The 22,369-nt window shown below is 39.7% G+C and overlaps 1 protein-coding gene across 3 annotated transcripts in view; it reads right to left on the bottom strand.

The window, feature by feature from the left end:
- Positions 1-22,369, bottom strand: part of NRG3 (neuregulin 3) — a 959,051-nt gene that overhangs the window by 6,000 nt on the left and 930,682 nt on the right. For 2 of the 3 annotated variants that reach the window (XM_050959091.1, XM_050959092.1), the window contains exon 8: positions 13,693-13,863. In XM_050959091.1, coding sequence (XP_050815048.1) covers positions 13,693-13,863 — 171 coding nt within the window. The remainder of the gene's footprint in view (positions 1-13,692; positions 13,864-22,369) is intronic. The other variant, XM_050959094.1, reaches the window with a different exon arrangement.

The following is a 22,369-nucleotide window of genomic DNA, read 5'->3' as shown; positions in this document are numbered from 1 at the left end:
AAGAGAATGAAATTAGACATCTTCCAAATCCATTTATCAAAATCACTTGTAGGTCACATTTCAAAGAATCAATATTAAATATTGATCAAAGAAATACATCTGTAGAGAGGACATCTGTAGAAAGGAAATAAATAAAAACAAAACAAAACAAAATAGTGCAGACCTGATGGTTTGTGCCCAGTCTTGCTTTCTTTGTATTTGTTTACCATATAACTTTCAAATCACTATAGCCGGAGTGGTCTCCTCAGTTGCATTATTCATTTGTATTGATAATTCAGCCCCTAAATATACTTTCTGGGCTGCACCTTGCAAATGAAGGGAGTGAATTCTTTTAATGAATTTCACGTCTAGTGATGATACACTAGCATAAGCAAGTATGAACTCTGATATTGACATGAAAATGTTAAAATTTGCCAACTCCATAATATGGACTCAGGTCATGATATTTTTAACCCTAAAATGGCAAACATGTTTAATGCTCAGCACACTTCCATGAATCTTCCTAAAGTACAAGCAGATGTCCTGATCCTGCACTGGGAATTGTGCATGTCCATCCTTGTGCCCATGTGGTTTTCAATCAAGGATTAAAGCTGGACTAAAGCATTCAATTTGTGGGTCAGTAGATGTAGGGAAATAAGATTTGAACAAGTGAAGCTCAACTTTCATTTGTGTAGGGGCCGGATCCTGCTCTTGAAACAGCAAACAGAATTTTACTGATTTAATTCGGAGCAGAACTAGACCCAGAGCGACCACAGAAAATAGGGCATTATTATAAAGATACAGAACAATACATTTTAAACAACTTTCCCTTAAAGAAAATAATTATTTTCTTCCTAAATAAACTCATTTTACATTTACTTTTTTGTGTTTCTGGAATGTAACTCCCTTCCTCTCCTCTCGTTCTTTACTTAAACAGAGACACAAGAAGAAATTAATAAACATTTAAAATAAGTAATAATAATTACTTGTTTTATTTGTGTAATTCTTGGGGTGCTGAGTGAGAATAAAATTGAACATTTTGTTCAGTATGCTACCCTCTCAGAGTCAATGGGAATTAATTAATAAATCCGGACACATTTTAAGATGTATTTTATCTTATTTTAAGACAAAATAAGTTGGCAGAACTACATTCGAAATGGGTTATCTTCAGCACAGTACAAATAACTTCAAAGCAAACTAGCTCTAGATTGTCAAAGTATGAATTTGAGATGAAGAATATTTCCATTGACTTTAGTGGTCTTTGGATTAGGCATTATAAATATGCAACACAAGTCATCATTTCTCTGTGTGTATATATATATATATATATAAATGCATATTTACACACACACACACACACACACACACAGAGCAGGACTCCATACACCTCTTAACAGTTAATATCCTGAAATGTAAACAGCTGTCACCTAAATAACCTGCAGTCAAAATGCTGGCCACTTTATCAAAAATAAACTGTCACTCTTAGACCACAGTCAGTCTCCGGGGATGTGAATGGCCTGGAGATGCTTTGTTTGTTTACGGATTTAATTTAGAACAGGTTTCTCTACTATTTAATTAGCGGGGTGCACTAATTAATGAACCGATATTAACTCTGCTCAACAAACACTAAACTATCGGGCCCTATTTCAAATCATGAGACCTGGCATTTCTTGAAAGCAGCAATCACTTTCCCCCAAGCAAGAAAAGACAAGAAAATTCAGAAGATGGAGTACATTTGTGTAGCCCGGGATAAGCAATTATAAAAGCTCTCCTTTGCCAAAGACGAATGTGCAATCTCTGTCTAACCTGTAGTCAGAACTGCTGATGAATGAGCCCCAGAAGATGCAGAGTACTTTGCAGGGTTTGGTATGCAATCAAAAGTTCAGATATTTATCTGGAAAACTTGTCGGGGGCGGGGGGAAAGTTTAACAAACATTTTTGCAGGAATTGACTTCCTTCTGAGAGCACCAGTCAATTGGACTGGAAATATCAAAGGAATAGCCAGACTGTAAGATTTCTGGTATCTTTTTGGGGGATCAGAAATGGGTTTCTGTCACTGTGTTTGTACTTTTGTGTTTAGTCCAGGCTGAAACTCCAAAGAACAAGTGATTTAAAAATAAAACAAAACAAAACACTAAAGAATCAAAACACATCACACAGAAATGTCATTTTTTAAATGTAAACCATTTGCATGGTTTTGCTTCAAAAAAACAACCACCCCAAGACACTTTTTTCAACTTACTGCACCATGCTTTGCAAAGACTTGGTACATTGTTTTTTGAAGACTTCATTTTAATAAAATCAAATTAACAAATGAATCAGTATGATAGAAAGGAAATCAAAGAATCACATGTATCATCACACCTAACCCTGAACCATTATTACAATTCCTTTTTAAGGACTCTCTTCTAAGAATTCTGGTATCACATTAGCTTTCAAGATTAAAATGTAAAACTTTTCGTCCCCTTCAAAAACAACAAATTTCAACACATTCATGGAATGACTTAAAAATGATTCCAGTGACTGAAATATATAAATACGTAAAAAACCAAACATACACACACAAGTTTATGTGTGTCTGAGTTTTTGTGCGTATGTATGCTCTTCTGGATTTAGACCAGTTGCTCAGCACTTTACAGGATTTCACCCTTTAAAATGTAAACTACTACAGGCTGGTACTAGTTGATTATTTAATACAGGCCTGCACAACTCGTAAAGCGGCAAGGGCCACATTACTCCAAAGAAAACAGCTGAGGGCCGAAACCTCTCTGCCCCACAGAAATACCCAGCCTCAGGGCTGCCCAGCCCTGCGGAAACAAACTGTCCTTCCCCAGTGCCGCCCCATCAAAACAGCTGTGGGCCAAAAAGGAAGGTTGGGGGTGGGGAGGTGATACTTTATTTTATATCGACCGGGGGCTTCCAGCTGAAGAGGTGGCTGGGAGCTCTCAGGGTCAAATTAAAGGGCCCGGGGCTCCGGCGGCTGGGGGAATACGGCAGGGCCGGCTCTAGGTTTTTGCTGCCCCAAGCAAAAAGAAATTTGGCTGCCCCTCGTCTCAGCCCTGGGCTCCCCCCTGTACCTCCCTGCTGCCCCACTCCTGGGCTCTCCACCCACCCACCCACCCACACCTCCTGCTGCCCCAGTGCTGGGCTTCCCCCTTTCCTCCCCACCAGTGCCCTCCCCCCACTCCACTGCTGCCCCAGCTCTGGGCTCCCCCCCACCAGTGCCCCCCTCCACATCTCCTGCCACCCCAGCCCTGAGTCACTGGTAACTCGCTCCCAGGGTGGGTCATTCAGCGGGAAATTTGGATGTGCACAAAACACAGACAGGATTGGTTCCCATATGGTTACAGAGCTGCAGTAAAGTGGAACAATTTTCAGCTTGTGTGATTGGAGAATATCTGGATGCATATTATAAGACTGTCCTCCATAAATGAGGAAAAGTTGAGGTGCCTTTATTATTCTTTTGTTCCACTCTTTCTTTCTATGGGGAATTTGCCAATGCAATATCACTGTCTTCCTTTTAAACAAACAAAAAGGCAATGGCTGTTGAAAATAGCAATTCCAGTCCTAATAAGCATTTCTTGCTCAATTTTATCCTACTTTTTCTATAGCAAGTTACAGTGGATCAGTATATTTGATTTGGGAGAAATGAAGTAACAGCTGCCCAAACTGAGCTTGAGCACTCCTGAATTTTGAGGTGTTCAAATCTGGAAGGCAGGTGCTTGGGGGATGGGCCTGTGGGCTCCGCGGGGGAGCATGGCAGCAACGTGTCTGGAGCTGCATGGAGCCAGACACGCTGGTCTGAGTGGCACGGTAAGGGGGCTGGGGGTTGGATGGGGTGCAGGTTCAGGGGGGCAATCAGGGGACAGGCAGCAGTTGGATAGGCATGGGAGTCCCAGGAGTTTATCAGGGGACAGGTAGGGGGTGGGGTCCTGGGGGAAAGTTGGGGGGTCTCAGGAGGGGGCAGTTGGGGACAAGAAGAAGGGAGGCTTAAATAGGGGCTGGGGTCCCCAGGGGCAGTTAGGGGCATGGGTCTCAGAAGGGGGCAATTGGGGGACAAGGAGCAGCTGCATTTAGAAAGGGGGTGAGGTCCTGGGGGGCAGTTAGGGGCAGGGGTCCCGGGAGAGGGGTATCAGGGGACAAGGACCAGTGGTGTTAGATAGGGGGTGGAGGTTCTGGGGGGGCAGTTGGGGCAGGGGTCCGGGGAGGGGGCAATCAGCGGCCGCGGGCCAGGATTCAAAGGGCTCTGGGCTGCCCACGTATGTTGTGCAGGCCTGATTTAATACAAGGATTTCTTAAGCACTCCCTCCTATCGTATCTGGGTTTCATGATAGAATTCAGCAGTTGAACCACACACATATACACACATAGTAAACTGACTCTGCCTTAAATAATAAGTGTCACATACAGTAGAGCTAGTGAGAATCTGGTCCTCCCAGTCATAAGACATGTGTCAGAGATCCAAGAGGCTGCAGAGCACCATTTAAGGGGGGGGCATAGATTTGCCTCCCCACTGCTGACCCTCCTCTTCCTCTCTCAGTGCTACCTCCTCCTGCCCCCTAGCAGCCAGATTCCCTTGGTCCATAAGCTCCTACTCCCACTTCTTTCAAATTTGAGTGGCATTGGGACCAGGCTCAAATGGTCAGAGCACCACTCAGGTTTGGCCTGGCCACACTTCTGTCATGATGGAGGGGTGGTTATACCAATTTTGAGTGAGTTATGTTGCAACCCTGTGCTACTCAGACAAAAAATGTTTGGGCCCTGGGCCAAGTGGCCCCCTCAGTTCCGTGGCCTGTAAGATACCCAAGGAGTTTTCCACTGACTAAAAGATTTTAAGGGAAGAGTAGCCCTCTGTGATAATCTTTCCAGTATGACTTCTCACATAAAACAGTTTACAGAAGTTCACCCACTAATTTTTGTATCAAGGCCACTGACTTCTGGATGAACTAGACAACAGCATAACTCTTAGAAAGATATCTAATCTTGATTAAAAGTTGCCAAGTGACAGAGAATCCCTAACAGAGAGTTGATCAATACATTTCTTGCAAAATTCTTTGGTTTTGTCAAATCAGCATTTTCTGACCAAAAATGATTTGATAAAATCAAAAAGTTTAGCAACAACACATGGATTGCATCCACATTTTCAATGAAAATTTATCACATCATTTTGTTTCTATAATATCAAAACAGTTGAAACAAAGTCTTTTGACTTTTCTAAATGAAATGTTTTGATAAGGACTGAATGAAATATTGCAGAATATTTCATGTTGTGAAAAATTCTGAGAATTTTACTTTTTGACCTAATTTGGGACAAAAAGAAATGTCTACATCTCAAACTCCCAAAGGACAGAATTTACATTTTTAACCAACTGTATTCCAGTGGTTAATTTACCTTCACCATTAAAATTTTGCACCTCATTTCCACTTTGAGATTTTTCTACTAGCTTTAGTTGTCTGCCACCGAGTGTTGTCATGCCTTTGTCTGCTACATTAAAGCCTTCCCCACTAACACAGTCAGAAACCTTCACAACATGTAGGCACTTATAGACATTGATGAAGTCATGTCTCAACCCTCTCTTTGATAAATTAAATAGATTGAGCTTAAGTTTCTCACTTCCAGACCTCAAATCATTTTTGTGGCTCCTTTCTGAACCCTTTTCAATTTTCAGCTCCAGTGGGTACTTACTTTAAAAAAAGAGATCAAGTCCAACTAAATATCATATCAAACAAAAACCATCACCATAAACTAACAGAACCAGTTAATAAAACAGATATACTGAGACATCGATGGAAGGAATGTTGTCTTTTTAGTGATCAATGTATAAGAGAGAGTCCAGAGAAGAGGTTTTATTAATCAGACTACTCAGATGGATAAAGCAGAAAGACTAACACACAGCACTGCTGAAGAGTCATCTACAATTTAGGAATTGTCACCAGATCACAGAGGATTTTGCTAAAGACATGCACCCAAAGAACATAAAGTAAAAGCATGACTGCCCCAGAGCTAGCATAATGCTAGCAACATCATATGGAGGGATTCAAAATGTTTACACACACCTTAGACAAAAGAACTGGAGGCTTTGAGAACAGTGACCAAAGAAGGAAGGCGAAATTACTAGGGGCTAAATTTTGATCACATTAAGAATGGAGCAAATCTGTTTTTTTTTTCCACTGAGTTACTCCAGATTTACAGCCATGTAAGGGAGATCAGAATCTGGCCCTACATTTGTACTGAATAGTGAGAATGTGGTAGGAATTCATAAAGTGTTACAGGAAATTCACCTATGAACAGAAGTGGGTTAAGAAACAGTGGTACGCTTCAAGGGGGACCTACAGTTTTATCTGTGTTGGTGCTTTAAGACTAGACTGTACCATACATTTTGGGCACAGGAAAGGAAGCAGGAGTAATAAAGGAATTATCTTTGGGATTACAAGGTTGAAGGGAGACCTGCCTTGAAATGAAAATGTTTGAAATTAAGACTTTTTTTAAAAGCATTGCTAGATTAATTTTTTTAACATAGTGCATTGACAATTCTTCCCAACACTACATTACAAAGGCCATACAGGTGTATTCTTGTGATGTTGGGCAAGAAGAGACAGCCTGTAATTGGTACTATTTATTATTTGTAGTGCCACGAACCAGAAAATTGATCACTCTTTGGAGTCCACCAAGCATTTGTGCTTAGTTACAACTTTTGAATTTTTCCTTATGAGAATGGTCATTAAATGCTAGTTTACTGGCATTTCAGTTGTTCATATGTACATCTGGATTTCCTTATTTCCTTCTGGTTGATAGTGCTCAGAAAAATAAAAACCTTCCGTTGCCTGAGTATGCCCAGACATAGAGGTGACATGAATTCACAGGTATCAGAGTTGGAAGTTTGAGGTATTGCATGGAGAAAATAAAGTAATTAATACAGCTGGGTAGCTCTAAAGTTGTTTACCTGGTGGGAGGCAAAGTAATTCATGTACTGTAACCTTTTAAAATGGTACAACCTTCTAAGATGACTACTTCTACTAGTGCACTTTTTTCTTTTTTTTTTGGTCTCCTAGTTACTCTTGCCCCGCTAAGGATATGAATTTGTCTCATAGAATCTTAAGGTTGAAAGAGACCTCAGGAGGTCATCTAGTCCAATCCCCTGCTCAAAGCAGGAACAACACAAACTAAATCATCCCAGCCAGGGCTTTGTCAAGCCAGGCCTTAAAAACCTCTAAGGATGGAGATTCCACCACCTCCCTAGGTAACCCATTCCAGTGCTTCACCACCTTCCTAGTGAAACAGTGTTTCCTAATATCCAACCTAGACTTCCCCCACTGCAACTTGAGACCATTTCTTCTTGTTGTGTCATCTGCCACCACTGAGAACAACCTAGCTCCATCCTCTTTGGAATCCCCCTTCAGGTAGTTGAAGGCTGCTATCAAATCCACCCTCACTCTTCTCTTCTGCAGACTAAATAACCCAGTTCCCTCAGCCTCTCCTCATAAGTCATGTGCCCCAGCCCCCTAATCATTTTCTTTGTCCTCTGCTGGACTTTCCAAAACTGGACACAATACTCCAGATGTGGCTTCACCAGTGCCGAGGAGAGGGGAACAATCACTTCCCTCAATCTGCTGGCAATGCTCCTGCTAATACAGCCCTACTAATACAGTCTCAAATGAGGGCTGAATCTTCCAAAATCTAGTGATGGATTTTCATTAATTTGTAACAAAATTTGTATGCTCAGAGAGCTTATTTAAGTACATTTATAATGAGAGTCAAACTGCTACTGACCCATATCAGAAATCTACTTATTTGCGGTGGGACTGTGCATTGACCCTCCGCCCCTTTTTGCCTTTGCCCTGCTCGAACAGCACTTTCTGATTTAGCATTGTGTTGCTTTTCAAAGATGCTGTAGTGCAGCTCAACAGAAAAGTGTCTTTTCTGAGTCTTGTTGAAGACTGTTCTCATCATGCAATAAGCATCCTGTACTTAAAGTGTCCTTTTAAGGCCACCATACCTTGGGAGTCCCAGCACTATTTGAAATTTGACTGTGTGTTGAGTAGGCATCTGAATCTCTGTCAATAGGAGAGCCTTAACTTAGACTCATAGACTTTAGGGTCAGAAGGGACCAATATGATCATCTAGTCTGACCTCCTGCACAAAGCAGGCCACAGAGTCCTACCCATCCACTTCTATAACAACTCCTAACCTATGTCTGAGTTATTGAAGTCTTCAAATTGTGGTTTGAAGATCTCAAGCTGCAGAGAATCCACCAGCAAGTGACCCATGCCCCACGCTGCAGAGGAAGGTGAAAAACCTCCAGGGTTTCTGCCAATCTGCCGCGGAGGAAAATTCCTTCCCGACCCCAAATATGGTGATCAGCTAAACCCTGAGCATGTGGGCAAGACTCACCAGCCAGCACTCAGGAAAGAATTCTCTGCAGTAACTCAGATCCCATCCCATCTAACAGCCCATCACAGACCACTGGGCATACTTACTTACCTGCTGATAATCAAAGAACAATTGCCAAAATTAAGCTATCCTATCATACCATCCCTTCCATAAACTTATCAAGCTTCGTCTTAAAGCCAGATATGTCTTTTGCCCCCACTACTGCCCTTGGAAGGTTGTTCGAGAACTTCACTCCTCTAATGGTTAGAAACCTTCATCTAATTTCAAGTCCAAACTTCCTAGTGTCCAGTTTATACCCATTTGTTCTTGTGTCCACATTGGTACTAAGCTTAAATAATTCCTCTCCCTCCCTAATATTAATCCCTCTGATATATTTATAAAGAGCAAGCATATCCCCCCTCAACCTTCTTTGAACCTGTGCGTCTTTATTTACTTCAACAAGAAATTATTTATCCCAGTGAAGGAGGGACACAACTTCCTGTTTTACCTGCTAAACTGACCAGTGTGATCATGCTTCAGAGTCACTGCTTACTCCCTGCGGGATATCCAAACAACCTCCCTCTGTCAATCTGTGTTTCTTGTAACTGCCCCAGGGATTTGCTCTGACAGTGGCATGTATATTCATGTAGTTGGGATTAAATCATCTCAAAAAAAGAGAAACCTTATGTCTGGGACTTTGCTGTTCAGACCTTCAGTAACTGAACCTTCTGAAACTTGCACCATGGGATTTCAGAATTGTCTGTCAATAAAAAGATTTCATCCTGCTGTCTTTTCCAGTGCAAATTGTGGCTATTGTTTGGATAAGACTCTCTCTGTGACCGTGGCCATGGGTCCAGTTATGCTTATAATGGAAGCTTTTTCCTAGCATTCTAGTGTGTGCATGCACTTAACCGCTAGAGCTACTACAGGCACATTGAGAGGCTTTTCATATTTAGCTGTTTTGGGATGCGTTGTTACTTTCTGACAATAGTCACCAAACAACAACTGGAAGAAAGCAGCAAAGAGTCCAGTGGCACCTTATAGACTAACAGACATATTGGAGCATGAGCTTTCACGGGTGAATACCCACTTCGTCGGATGGAAGAAAGACACTATTGGTACATGATGGAAGAAAGACACTATTGGTACATGGCCTGAACCAAAGGTTATTGAGATAAATTAATGCTCCCCATAGACTTTCTCAAACTCACATGCAGTACCCAACAGTAGGCAATGGAAAACAGAAAAGTATCAAAGTACATAACAAAAACCTGCAAATGTCACCCACATATCTCCATTTTGTACAGAAACATAGGAATTGCCAGATTAGATCAGACCTGAGTTCCATCTAGTTCAGTGTAGCGGGGTGGTTACCTGCTCCTGCCCTGAGGGGTTTAAAAGGCAGCCTGGGAGAGCTTGAAAGCTGCAGCTCTAAAAGTTGGGGGGATTGGGGAAGTGGCCGCAGCTGGGCCACAGCCTAATCAGGCCACAGCTGGTCTGTATAAAACGGCCAGAGAAGCCAGGAGCAAACAGTCTTCATCTGCCTGTAGAGAGAGACGGGCCTGGCTAGAGGGAGACGGGCCTGGCTTCAGGGAGCCAAACACAGGTTACCTGATTGGAGCAGGGCTGGGGAAAGGGAGATTTGCTGGGGACCGCCTGCCTGGAAAGTCCCAGGCTGCAACTTAGCATAAGGCCAACAGGTACTGGGAGTTGTAGGGGGCAGCCCAATGGGTAGGTAAAGGCAGCAGGTCCAAACCCCTTTGCCTATGATGAGTGGCTGATACTACAGTCTGCCCCAGTGAATGGAGGCTAGATGGAGACTGGGCAGTAGCCAAAACTGAGGCAAACTGGGGATAGTGGTTTGGGGGTTCCCCAGGGAGGGGAGACCCAGATTGGTGTGGTACTGCTAGGGGGCAGCACCCCAGTTAAAAGGGCACTGGGATCCAGGGAGGGACACGGGGGCCAAGAGGACAGGCAGATCACTGGCCTGCAGAGCCTGGCTGGAAAAAGAGCTAATTCCTGAGGACAACCAGCAAGAGCTGCCACAGGGGTGAGACCACACACCTACATTCAGCATCATGTCTCTGCAATGGTCAGCACCAACTGCTTCAGAGAAGGTGTAGGATCTCCTGCAGTAGACAGATGTGTGATAATCTTTCCCCAGGAAGATCTCACCCTCATAATCAGAGACTGGTTTACATCCTGGACCATGTGATTTTTACATCCTTCCAAAGTTGTTAGCATTAACTATTATATCTGTGTTATCCATCTAACTATCCATCCCTTTTCTGAATCTTGCTAAGTTCTTGGCCTCAGAAACACCCAATGGCAGTGAGTTCTAAGGTCTAATTCTGCATTGTTTGAAAAAAATATTTTATAATTTTTGAAGTTGACGCATTTTAATTTCATTGAATGTCCCCTCATTCTTGAGTAATAAGACAGGTAGAGCAGAATCTCCCAACCTACCTTCTCTAAACTATCATTATTTTACATACTTCTATTGTGCCCTCATTTGTCTTTCTAAAGCAGACAAGCAGTCTTTTCAGTGTCTCTTCATTTGAGAGATTTTCTATACCCTTAATCCATTTCATCATCTGTCTTTTGAACCACTCTGATTCTGAAATATTATTTTGAGATGAGTTGACCTGTACTGTGTAGCACATTCCAGAAGAGGCCCAAACATGATTCATATATTCTCTTCATAATTTCTGTATTCTCCACACTGTTCCTTTTGTATCCTAACATCATTCATGTTTGTTTTTTTGCCTAGCAAGTAGCACATTGAGCTGTCCACAGTGGTCCCTTTCGTGCGTGGACACAGTTCATTTAGAACTCTGCAAGATTTTATCCCTCTAAATTTTATTATTTAATTTATCATCACTCTACTTATCTATCATTGTGTTGCCAATTCACCTAGCTTGGCTAATTCTTTGAAGTCCCTCAGTTGTCTCTAAACTTGACTAACCTAAATAACTGTCATCTGTAACTTTTGGTACCTCACTACTCATTCCCCTTTATGGAACTCTAATAAATATATTGAAACATCACTGGTATGCAACCTCAATGCACCCCGCTGTTAAACTTTTGTCATGATGAAAACTGACTATTTATTCCTACACTTTGCTTCCTGTCTTAGCCTCCCCTTTTTTTTTTTTTTTGAACCATGACAATACTTTGCCCCATGACAACTTAATTTCTTTGGCAGACTCCAGTGAGGAACATTGTCAAAGCCTCTTTGAAAGCCCTAATAAATTATGGAAACTGATTCTCCTTAAATATGTCAAGTATCAGAGTAGTAGCCGTGTTAGTCTGGATCTGTAAAAGCAGCAAAGAGTCCTGTGGCACCTTATAGACTAACAGAAGTTTTGAAACATGAGCTTTCGTGGGTGAATACCCACATCATAGGATGCATGTAGTGGAAATTTCCAGGGGCAGGTATATATATGCAAGCAAGAAGCAGGCTGGAGATAATGAGGTTAGTTCAGTCAGGGAGGATGAGGCCTTGTTCTAGCAGCTGAGGTGTGAAAACCAAGGGAGGAGAAACTGGTTTTGTAGTTGGCAAGCCATTCACAGTCTTTGTTTAATCCTGAGCTGATGGTGTCAAATTTGCAGATGAACTGAAGCTCAGCAGTTTCTCTTTGGAGTCTGGTCCTGAAGTTTTTTTTACCAGTTTCTCTCTCCCTAACCTCGTTATCTCCAGCCTGCTTCTTGCTTGCATATATATATACCTGCCCCTGGAAATTTCTACTACATGCATCCGATGAAGTGGGTATTCACCCACGAAAGCTCATGCTCCAAAACTTCTATTAGTCTACAAGGTGCCACAGGACTCTTTGCTCCTTAAATATGCTATACTTTAAAGAAGTACAATAAAACTGCCTCACAATGGATATTGTATTTGTTAGCCAATGAATCCCTTAAGTAATTTAATGGGATTATTGTAATGACTTAGGTAAAAAATAAATTAAAATAATAAAACCCAAAAGACAATTAAAATAAATCTGTTTGACTGTTCTCAATAGCCCCTAGTGATAAAATTACCTGAATGTGGCTCAGAATAGATTTCTCTCTAAACTGCCAGGATATTAAAGATTTGATACAGGTTTTTATTAGAGCTGTGGCTTGCCTAAGTATCCATGTTGAAAATATCTTCTCCTCCTGCTATGCAGTATACCATATGCTACTAAGATGGTAGCCTCCAACCCAAAGGTAAGTCCATAGTGCTACATATACATAATGCAGTCTGTTAAGTGCTCAAAAATCTTTTGGGGGTGAAAAGTACTGTATAAAAAACATATATATATATTGGAATATATATATATTCCAATAAACGCCTGTGATCTGTGTTATCCAGAAGGTCAAAGCAGAAGGGCACAACAGTTGCTTCTGACCTTCAAAACTATAAACATATACACAAGCCCATCTTGTCTCTTCAGTTTTATTTATTTATTTCAGATGTTGCACACAGTTAATTTGGAAATATTGGAAGCTGATTCTATTCTAACTTACACCCATTTTATATCAGTGTAACTCCATTGATTTTCAGTACAGTTAATCTTGATTTCTAATAGTTTACGTGAAATAAGTGCCAGAGCGATTACATCGCAGACATTTCCTCAAGAATTAGACTTGTATAAGATCTGGAGGTTCTGTTGGAAAACTCTAGAATATTTAAATATTATGGGATTGGCTTCCAGAGGCACTCAGCAGCTGCAACGCCAACTGACTTCAAAGGAAGCTGCACTTCTGAAAGTCAAGCCTTAAGAGTAAGTGGCACTTGCATTCAATTGCAGTATATTTTACTGAAGATGAGTTTAAAAAAGAAAAATAACTCCAACTTTTTTGGGCATTTTAAAGGGCAAAGGCAACTGACGAGGTCATCTTACATCTTCCCCGAATATATTTAAGGAACCACATTTTGTAATTGTAAATAAAATATGAGCTTTGAACTATTTGTTTTCCCATATTTGTCCAGTAGTGGTGGTGAAGACAATGCTGTGTACAACTCACTAGAATTACAGATCATGATATGAGTAAATGAGGAAAACAATATCTGTAAAAAATGACAAGCAGGCAATCACTTACAGTCTGTGCTGATCATTTCTTCTTCAGACTTCGAAGGGAGTAAAATAAAAAGCAGCCATCCAAATAAAAAAATATCTTCAAAGGCCAATATACTGAAAATATATTTTTGCTTTTCCAGTTATACATTGGATGCATAATTGTCTCAAAACTAGCAAGTACTGTAATAGCAAAGCAGATTTTCTAGGTAAGGGATTTTTATTTATTTTATTTTGCTGCTGATAATGCACTTCTTTGCTTCAGTTGTTTTTATTACATACCCTTGACAAGGTATTGTGTCCTGATCTGTGATCCTTGACTCTTCAAGCTGTTGATATGCTGGTCCTGTAATTCCATTGAACCTACCCCGAGGTAAGGGTGGAGTCTTCCGAAAGGCATTCTTGTGTAGCATTCCACTTCTTTGTCCTGGACTGTAACATGAAGAGAGACTTCTGGGGACAAGAACAAGAGTACAGTAAAAACTACCAGAGCCCCCAACAAACACATTTACAGAGTGAAGATTACATAATTAATAATACATGGACTGCAGTATTATACATTTGCTGCGGTAGTTTGTGATGTCAGCAGTAGTTCTCCATGGAAATACAATGCTGTAATTCTTACTTGGCTTTTTATTCCATATTTAAATTTCATTCTCTCCTGGAAGGATAGAATTAAATGACAGGTACATTGGAAATTCTCTTGTATTTGGTCAGATGTTCTTCTATTCCATCATCATCCTGGTACTTAGCTGTTGGTCTGGACTTTACGTTTTAGGTATCTACTAACACTGCTTTATCAACCTGCACTGTACATTTTTATTAACAATAAGTTGTACCTTTTTTTTATTGCAGTAAGGTTGCACAAAATTTGAGTAATTTAAAAATATGTTTTACATATTTCAGAAAAGTGCCGCCTTTTGAAAATTATATGTATGTTTTAAGGGAGCTAGGAATTATTTCCATTTAATGCAGGAATCATAAGGGATCTGGAATCCACATAAATTTATTTTACGTTAGAGTTGAATTCAGTTGCTGCTAATGGAAACAGATGATTAAGCCAGAATCATAACCTATTTCTATCATTAACTGGTTACAGAGGTGCATAGCATCACTGACGTGTTCTACAGCTATCCTTCTTCTGCAGTATGTCATCTGCACATTTCCTTTATTATCTGTTAGTCTGTGACATAATCTTAATGATAAACATTGGGGTCAAATATAGTAAAAATCTTAAATGAATCAAACACTACCATAGAATCTCTGTTGATAGAAATTCCATGCTTGAATAATAAGAGTACAGCAATAGAAATGCACTACCAACCACCTGACCAGGATGGTGATTGTGAAAGGCTCAAGGAGATGAGAGAGGCTACAATAATAATGGGGGATTCCAACTATCTCCATATTGACTTGCTATATGTCACCTCAGGATGGGACACAGAGATAAAATTGCTAGCACTAACAAATGCTTCTTGGAGCAGCTAGTCCTGGAACCCACAAGCAACAATAAAGTAATTAAAACTAACATCCTTGTAGGGGGTGAAATACCAAAGAAACCCACCACAGTAGCATTTAACTTCAAAAAGGCGAACTACACAAACATGAGAGAGGTAATTAAAATGAACAAGAATGAAGTATCTGCAAGCTGCATGATTTTTTTAAAAAAAAATCATAACCAAATATTTACAAGAAAGAGAAAGAAACAGTAACAGCAGCAAGACGACCAGCATGGCTAAACAGATGAGTAAAAGAGGCAGGTAGAGATAAAAAAGCAGCCTTTAAGAATGGAAAATTCTCCTGAAAAAATAGAAAGGAGCATAAACTCTGGCAAGTCAAGTGTAAAAATATAATTAGGCAGTTCAAAGATGTCTGCAAAAAGTTACAAAGCAATCTCACAAAACTTGGTGACTGGACAATAGATGAAATTCCATGTTGATAAATGCAAAGCAATGCACATTGAAAAACATAATACCTACTATACATGCACAATGATGGTGTCTAAATCAGTTGTCATGACTCGAGAAAGAGATTTTGAAGACATTGTGGATAGTTCCCTGAAAACAACTGCTCAACATGCAATAACAGTCAAAAAATCTAATAGAATATTGGGAACCATTAGAAAAAAGGGGGAAAAAAGTCAGAAAATAGCATAATACCACTATATAAATTCATGGTATGCCCACACCTTAAATACTGCATGCAGTCACCCCATCTCAAAAAAAGTATATTGGAATTGGGAAAGGTACAGAAGAGGGCAACAAAAATGATTAGGTGTATGGAACAGCTTCCATACGAGGAGAGATTAAAAAGACTGGGACTGTTCATCTTGGAAAAGAGAATAAAGGGAGATAGGATAGAGATGAAGAAAGTGCATATGAAAATGGATATGATGTGGAAAAAGTGTGATTCATTCCCTTCCCATAACACAAATGTGACACACTGCACCCCATAGTCACTATAGTGATATGGTTATAATGTAATTATAAAAGTATGCCTTGTGAGATATCATCACAAAGTATGCCTTGTGAGATATCATTTTAAAAGTCTTAATCTGTTAATTTATAGGTGCTATCATTGTACAGGAAGTTATTAAATTTTGCTATGTATGTGCCACTGAAACATGTTGTGAGGTTGGGAACACCCACAAGCAGCCTTTCAGGTGCAATAATAAAAAGACCAAATGATGATGGCTCATTGAGGAGAATACAAAACACTCACAAGGATTACCCCAGGAACTGTGTACAATGGAAACCTCTCAGAGATAGCATGTACCCAATGGAGACTGTTTGACTCATGTCAGAGCAAAAGATTTTTCCAGCAAACTGGAAGAAGATATAAAAGGGGAAGTGATATCATCAATTGGCCTTACTACCCTTACAACATAACACCTGAGGAACAAAGACTGAACTGGGGGAAGGAGGGTACCAAGTGAGACAGAAGAATTCCTGCCTGTATATGCAAAAGCAATAACCTGCTTATACTAGCTAACAGGGTGAGGCACTGCTTGATTCAAATCCTATCTAGTTTATAACGCTTAGATTGTTTTTGTTTATTTCTTAGGTAATCTGCTTTGATCTGCAGGCTCACTACTTATAATCTCTTAAAAGCTATCTTTCTGTAGTTAATACTTTTTCTTTTCTTTTTTAACCTAAAACCCTGTGTTTTGATAGAATTGCTTGGGGAACAGAATTGCTCAGGAACAAAAACTGGTGCATTGTCCTCTCCACTTAGAGGGAGGGGCAGACTCGGTAATAAACTTATATTGGTCAGGCTTTTGACCACAGCAAGACAGTACAACTTTAGGGACCTAGGCTGTGGAGGAGCCTTCATGTGGTTGCAGCTGGGTATGTCCCTGCCTGTGTAAAGGTTTGTGTCAGCGCAGGACCGGGAGAGCTTGTCAAGGCGAAACAGTGTAACGGAGCCCAGGCTTTTGAGACAGAGGGCTCAGTGGTACCCCTGTTCCAGGTTGCACCCTGGGGGGGGGAGGCATCACAGCAAGAACCAGGGGACACCCAATGAAATTAATAGGCAACAGGTTTAAAACAATCAGAAGGAAGTACTATTTCACACAATGCACAGTCAACCTGTGGAACCTCATTGTTAGGGAATATTGTGAAGGCCAAAATTTATAACTGGTTTTGAAAAAGAATTACATAAATTCATGAAGAATAGGTCCATCAATGGCTATTAGCAAAGATGGTCAGAAACGCAACCCTTTGTTCCAGTGTCCCTAATCCTCTGATAATCAGAAGCTGGGACTGGATAACAGGGCAGCTCGTTCCCTTTCAAGTTTCTGGCATTGGCCATGGTTGGAAAATGGAATACTGGGCTAGATGGATCATTGGGCTAGATGGATCATTATACTTTAATGTAGTTTTTGTGTGTGCATATATTTGTAAGAAGGGTTACCTTTGATTACATGCATAAACTCAGTCTCTGTTGCAATCCAGTCAACTGCTGAGGTGCTTGTTCTTCCTTTCACAGTACTTGCATTAAAAGAGGGCTTCGTTTTGTATGAAATATGATCTTTACTTGTTTCTAGGGCCACACTTCCTTCCTAAGCACCTGGACTAAGTATCTTGGACAGACTCCCTGGGCCATACGCTTTACCATCAAAATCAACTTTTTCTCCCTGAAATAAAACAGATGTTGCCTCCTAAAGTCATCTGTCTTGTTTTCTCTTCAAGTACTCTGTCCCCATTCTTCACAAACATTCTATATTGTTCTCCATCCCCGACTCTGCTACACTTTAAACATTTTAATTAGAAAGATCAATAACCTGTAACGATAGTGAGGGGTTTTCAATGACCTCCTTAAATTTAATTTTCCTTAGCTGTTTAGAACTCTAGAGAAACATTTAAAAAAAAAAAAAAGAGTGTTGTGCAGGCTGAAGTACTATACTTTTGATTCTAAAGACTGGGGTTTAGCTATTGAAATATATTCTCTGAGAAATCAGTTTATGATCTCAGCCGCCTCCTTTGGGAAAATGTATTCACCTTACAACACCACAAAATAATCAACAATCTGTGCTTGGATTCCGAGGAGGGAGTCTAAAAAGGAGCAGTTGACTGAATAATACACAGCAGAAAATTAACTCTTCTACTTTTACTGCTTGTGAAATATCCACAAGCATATTACTTAGTCCACAATTTTTTTTTAACTCTGTATGGAATATTTTAATCTCCAAACGGATCTCAGATATTTGAAGTGGGGCTGTATCACTTAGTAGTGAGTAATCTCATAAGTCACATAGTATTTTTTCTCTTCTCTGATTGGGTGAGAATGCAGGATTTTCCACACGAAGAGCTGCATATGAAAAATTAACATTTTGTTTCTAGGAAAGTTTTCAAATGTGCATGCAAAATTTTCTTTCCTAGAACATTTTTGCCAGTAAAAGTTGATTGATCAAGTCTTTATGGGATGTACACAAAAAATGAATGTGAATACAGGAAAAGCAAAAGTATTAACAAATTCTATCAAATATTTGCAGAAAATTATTTACATTAGCTGCCCCACTGTTACTGTAGGTCAGGCTAAAAGTTGCAGACTTATGTGTACATCACTTGATTTCTTTAGGTACTGACAACAGTTCAGTGACAACTTGCTAACAGTCCTAAAAACACCTCCACCAATATAATACATCAGGAGTCAGCAACCTTTCAGAAGTGGTGTGCCGAGTCTTCATTTATTCACTCTAATTTAAGGTTCCACGTGCCAGTAATACATTTTAATGTTTTTAGAAGGTCTCTTTCCAGAAGTCTATAATATATAACTAAACTATGGTTCTATGTAAAGTAAATAAGGTTTTAAAAATGTTTAAAAAGCTTCATTTAAAATTAAATTAAAATGCAGATTCCCCGGACCGGTGGCCAGGATCCGGGCAGTATGAGTGCCACTGAAAATCAGCACATGTGCCATAGGTTGCCTACCCCTGTAATACATTTTGCACATCCATAAAGCTTAAACTGTACTGAATTATAGGTCAAAACTCTTTTTTGTCAGTAGTGCTAGTGGTAAGTCTCCTAACATAGGCATGAGAAGCTTTTATTGTGTGAATACAGACAACTATGGATATACAAAAACAAGTGCATGTGCACAAACACATTTGCACAGAAATTGCTCACCTGGCCACTCTATGTATGAATACAATGATTTGTGAGAATTTGGCAAGATAAATTTATATATGTAAAATCTGCTAGAGAGCCAACAACAAATCAGACCTATGTCTTTTGTCTTTCCCTCAAACAAGAGGGAATCAAACTATTTTAATAGCTGGGCTGAATGTATGTATCTAGATAGAATATTCCATCTGGTCCAAAATAAGTTAGGAAACTTTTCTAAGACTCTTATCTCCTGCTATCTTTCTCCTATAAAGTGCTCTTCTCCCTAAGACAGTCAGATTTGTTCCGGCACTGATCCTATTCATAAAGGTTATATCATCCAATCAGAGGGGGGAAAACATGCATAGGGGACTTAGGTGAAAAATAAAAAGACCGATTGCAAAACATAAAATATTCAAACATGAACCTACTATGTCAGTAAACAAAAACTATTAATCAATTATGATTAATAAACAAATCCATATAAATAATGCCTGGGCTATGAACAATTCACAAGTCAGAAAGAGATATAGCCCTGATCAATGAATGTCTTAGAAGAAATAGTTCAACCATCTCTAACCTTAATGATGAATTACCAATGCATTTTTGCAAGTTGCTTTGTGTAGAAATTTTCTCCAGGTTAAACAACTGAATAGAACCAAACCATACTCAGCAGGTGGCTTATTGCCTTCTCACTACACATGCACAGCTCCCAACAGAGTTAAATTTGTGAATAATGTGGAAAATTCACTGCACTGAATTTACAATAATTCTAGGAACCATCTTGCTCTTTTTTTGTTTTTTGCAGTTTGTTACCAAACAAAACTGATTATACATCTCATTATGGGATAAGCACATTCAGAAGTACCTTTGTTTACTGAAACATGGAAAGCATTAACAGGAGGGACACAATTTAAGTGATAAAACTTGAGATAAAAATCAAAAGGTACTTTATTACAGTAGGCAGTTAAGCATCTTTAATGTGATTTAGGCATAAACTGCCAACTATTTATCTGGTATACTGGCTCAGAAGCAGCAAAATTAATCTGACTGCAGAGATCCATAGGAAGGCATTAGAATTTCCAACATCCTGATTTTTTCAGCAGATCACCTGATTACAGCTGTGCAGAAAAGAATCACAACCTGTGTAATGGATCCTAAAGTGCTTTATAAACTGATAGAAAATCTGTAAGACGGGGATACTTCATACACTTCCAGGATTGAATTCAGATGCTGTTTAAGAGAACAAGACAAGTTTCCTTCTGCATTTTTTTTTCCTGATGGAAATACTAAGTGTACAGACACACTTAAAAATAATCTGGCTCTAGGTCTTCTGATTCCCCCAATATACAATCATAACTGTCCCTCCTTTTGTCCCCGTACATCCCAGGAATCCTAGTCTCTTCACTCTCTTTGTCACATCACAAACAAAATGTAGCTGCACAAACAACATTTTGTTCTTAAATGTGTTTGTGCGCAAAGGGACAAGTGTTCTTGTTTTCTTTCCACATTTCTTTACTCTCCTCTTTCTCTCCTTCCATCTCTCAGTAATACTTTGCTCTCCTTCACTTCATTTTCCATTTTGGACTATTGTTTACTCAGCTTATTAATATTCTGGGCCATTTTCTTCTGTCTCTTTAGCCTCATTTCCCATTCCCCTTTTTAACAGTATCGTTGCCATGCTTCCCTTTCCCTCAATCCTTTTCCTTGGCACCCATTTCACTTTTTCCTCCCTTGCATCCCTCATCCTCCGATATCTGTATTTCTCTTCTCCTGATCCCCCCATTTTCTCTCTCTGACCCATGGGATCTACTTTGATTTCCTGGGTCTACCAGTGCTCTTGTTACTTTTCTTTGCATACTACTGGTCTTCTCTCACCTTTGCGCCACCTCATATTTTCTCTAGTTTCCCCAACAACTTTTCCCTCCACTTCCAGCCTTTATTCTTTCCCATCTAGCCCCCTTTCTCTTGTCCCATGCCCTGAGTAGTAGCACTGAATGAGATAGGTAAGAGAAGGATAAATCTTCTGCTCTAACACTCCTGATGTAGTCCGAGACCAGTTACTTATGCTGTCTGGTATGAGGGCTGCCTTCTCTGCTTGATTTCTTTGGCCTTCCATGGGTAAGACCCACAGCAGCAGCTCAAGAGGAGAGTACTACAGGACACGGCAGAGTTACTGCCTGTAAGAGGTTTGTGAAACTCTTTGGTACCAAACCTGCAAGAAGAGCTGCACAGACAGAAACCTGAAATGGAGCCCTGCTAAGTTTAGAGGACTTTGTTTGCTCTTGTTTGGGAACTTGCAAAAATAAAAGTAAATTTATGAACAGAACAATTTCAAATGCAAATAGAGTGGCCACCATTAAAACTAGAGCTGGTCAAAACTTTCTGAAGACAATTTTTGGTCACTGAAAATTGGTCTTTTACTGAAAACATATTTTTTATTCCTGAACCTGAAAAAGAAATATTTTTGTTTTTTCAGTTTTCATTTTTTCCCCTTCCCCATGACAAAACAGAAAAAAGAAAGCGGGGAAAGAGAAAAAAACGAAAAACAGAGAGAGGAGCAAGCACAACAAGATGACACAACCCTGAAAATTCTCTATAAAAACAATTGCTGTTTGCAAGTAACTGATGTTTCTACAATATAAAAAAAGTATTTCCTACACCACTATAGGGATAGGGAATGTTAATTAGGAACAAAAGGTAAAGATTTAAATAGCACTGCACTAAAGTAGCAAAAATGAAAAGCTCACACAATTGTAAGCCTAAGCTATCTATTTTCAGAAGACAAGTTGCAAAAATTGTACATATTTACACAATTTGCTGGATTGTGCTATGCATATTTATTTATTTTTCATAGTTGATAGCTCAGTAGTACTGCTACAGGAAGTATACTATGTTGTGTACTGACAAAAACATACATACTTTGCTGTCTAAGACTGAAATGCATGTTTCTTGGCCTGTTGACAGCAAGACCAAACATATGCGCCAATGACAGTTAGTTGCCAGACACTGTCTCCTGATATATCTTAAGAGCCTGACAATTTTTTAGCCTTAGTATGTTTAGGCAATCTGCTGCTAACATTTATTCTGATCAAGGGGATGCACTTTAGATCATTTTTCAGTATTTTAGTCATTAAGGATCTCCTATATCTGCTAACATGAGAGTCTGTCAGAATAAATATTGTGCAATGATGTAATATTGTACAACAAGACCTTTGTCAGACTGTTTATGAATAATGATACAGAGTGAATTAGCCTCCAGACTAGTCTATGCTTACACAGTTCCCTCAAAGAAGAGACTTGGATAAATCTTCACTCAGGCATACAGCAGATAAATAAATACACCGTAATATGAG

The sequence above is a fragment of the Gopherus flavomarginatus genome, chromosome 6, assembly GCF_025201925.1.
Source record: "Gopherus flavomarginatus isolate rGopFla2 chromosome 6, rGopFla2.mat.asm, whole genome shotgun sequence".
In the NCBI taxonomy this organism is placed as follows: Eukaryota; Metazoa; Chordata; order Testudines; family Testudinidae; genus Gopherus; species Gopherus flavomarginatus.
This window is presented reverse-complemented; position numbering and strand designations above follow the sequence as displayed.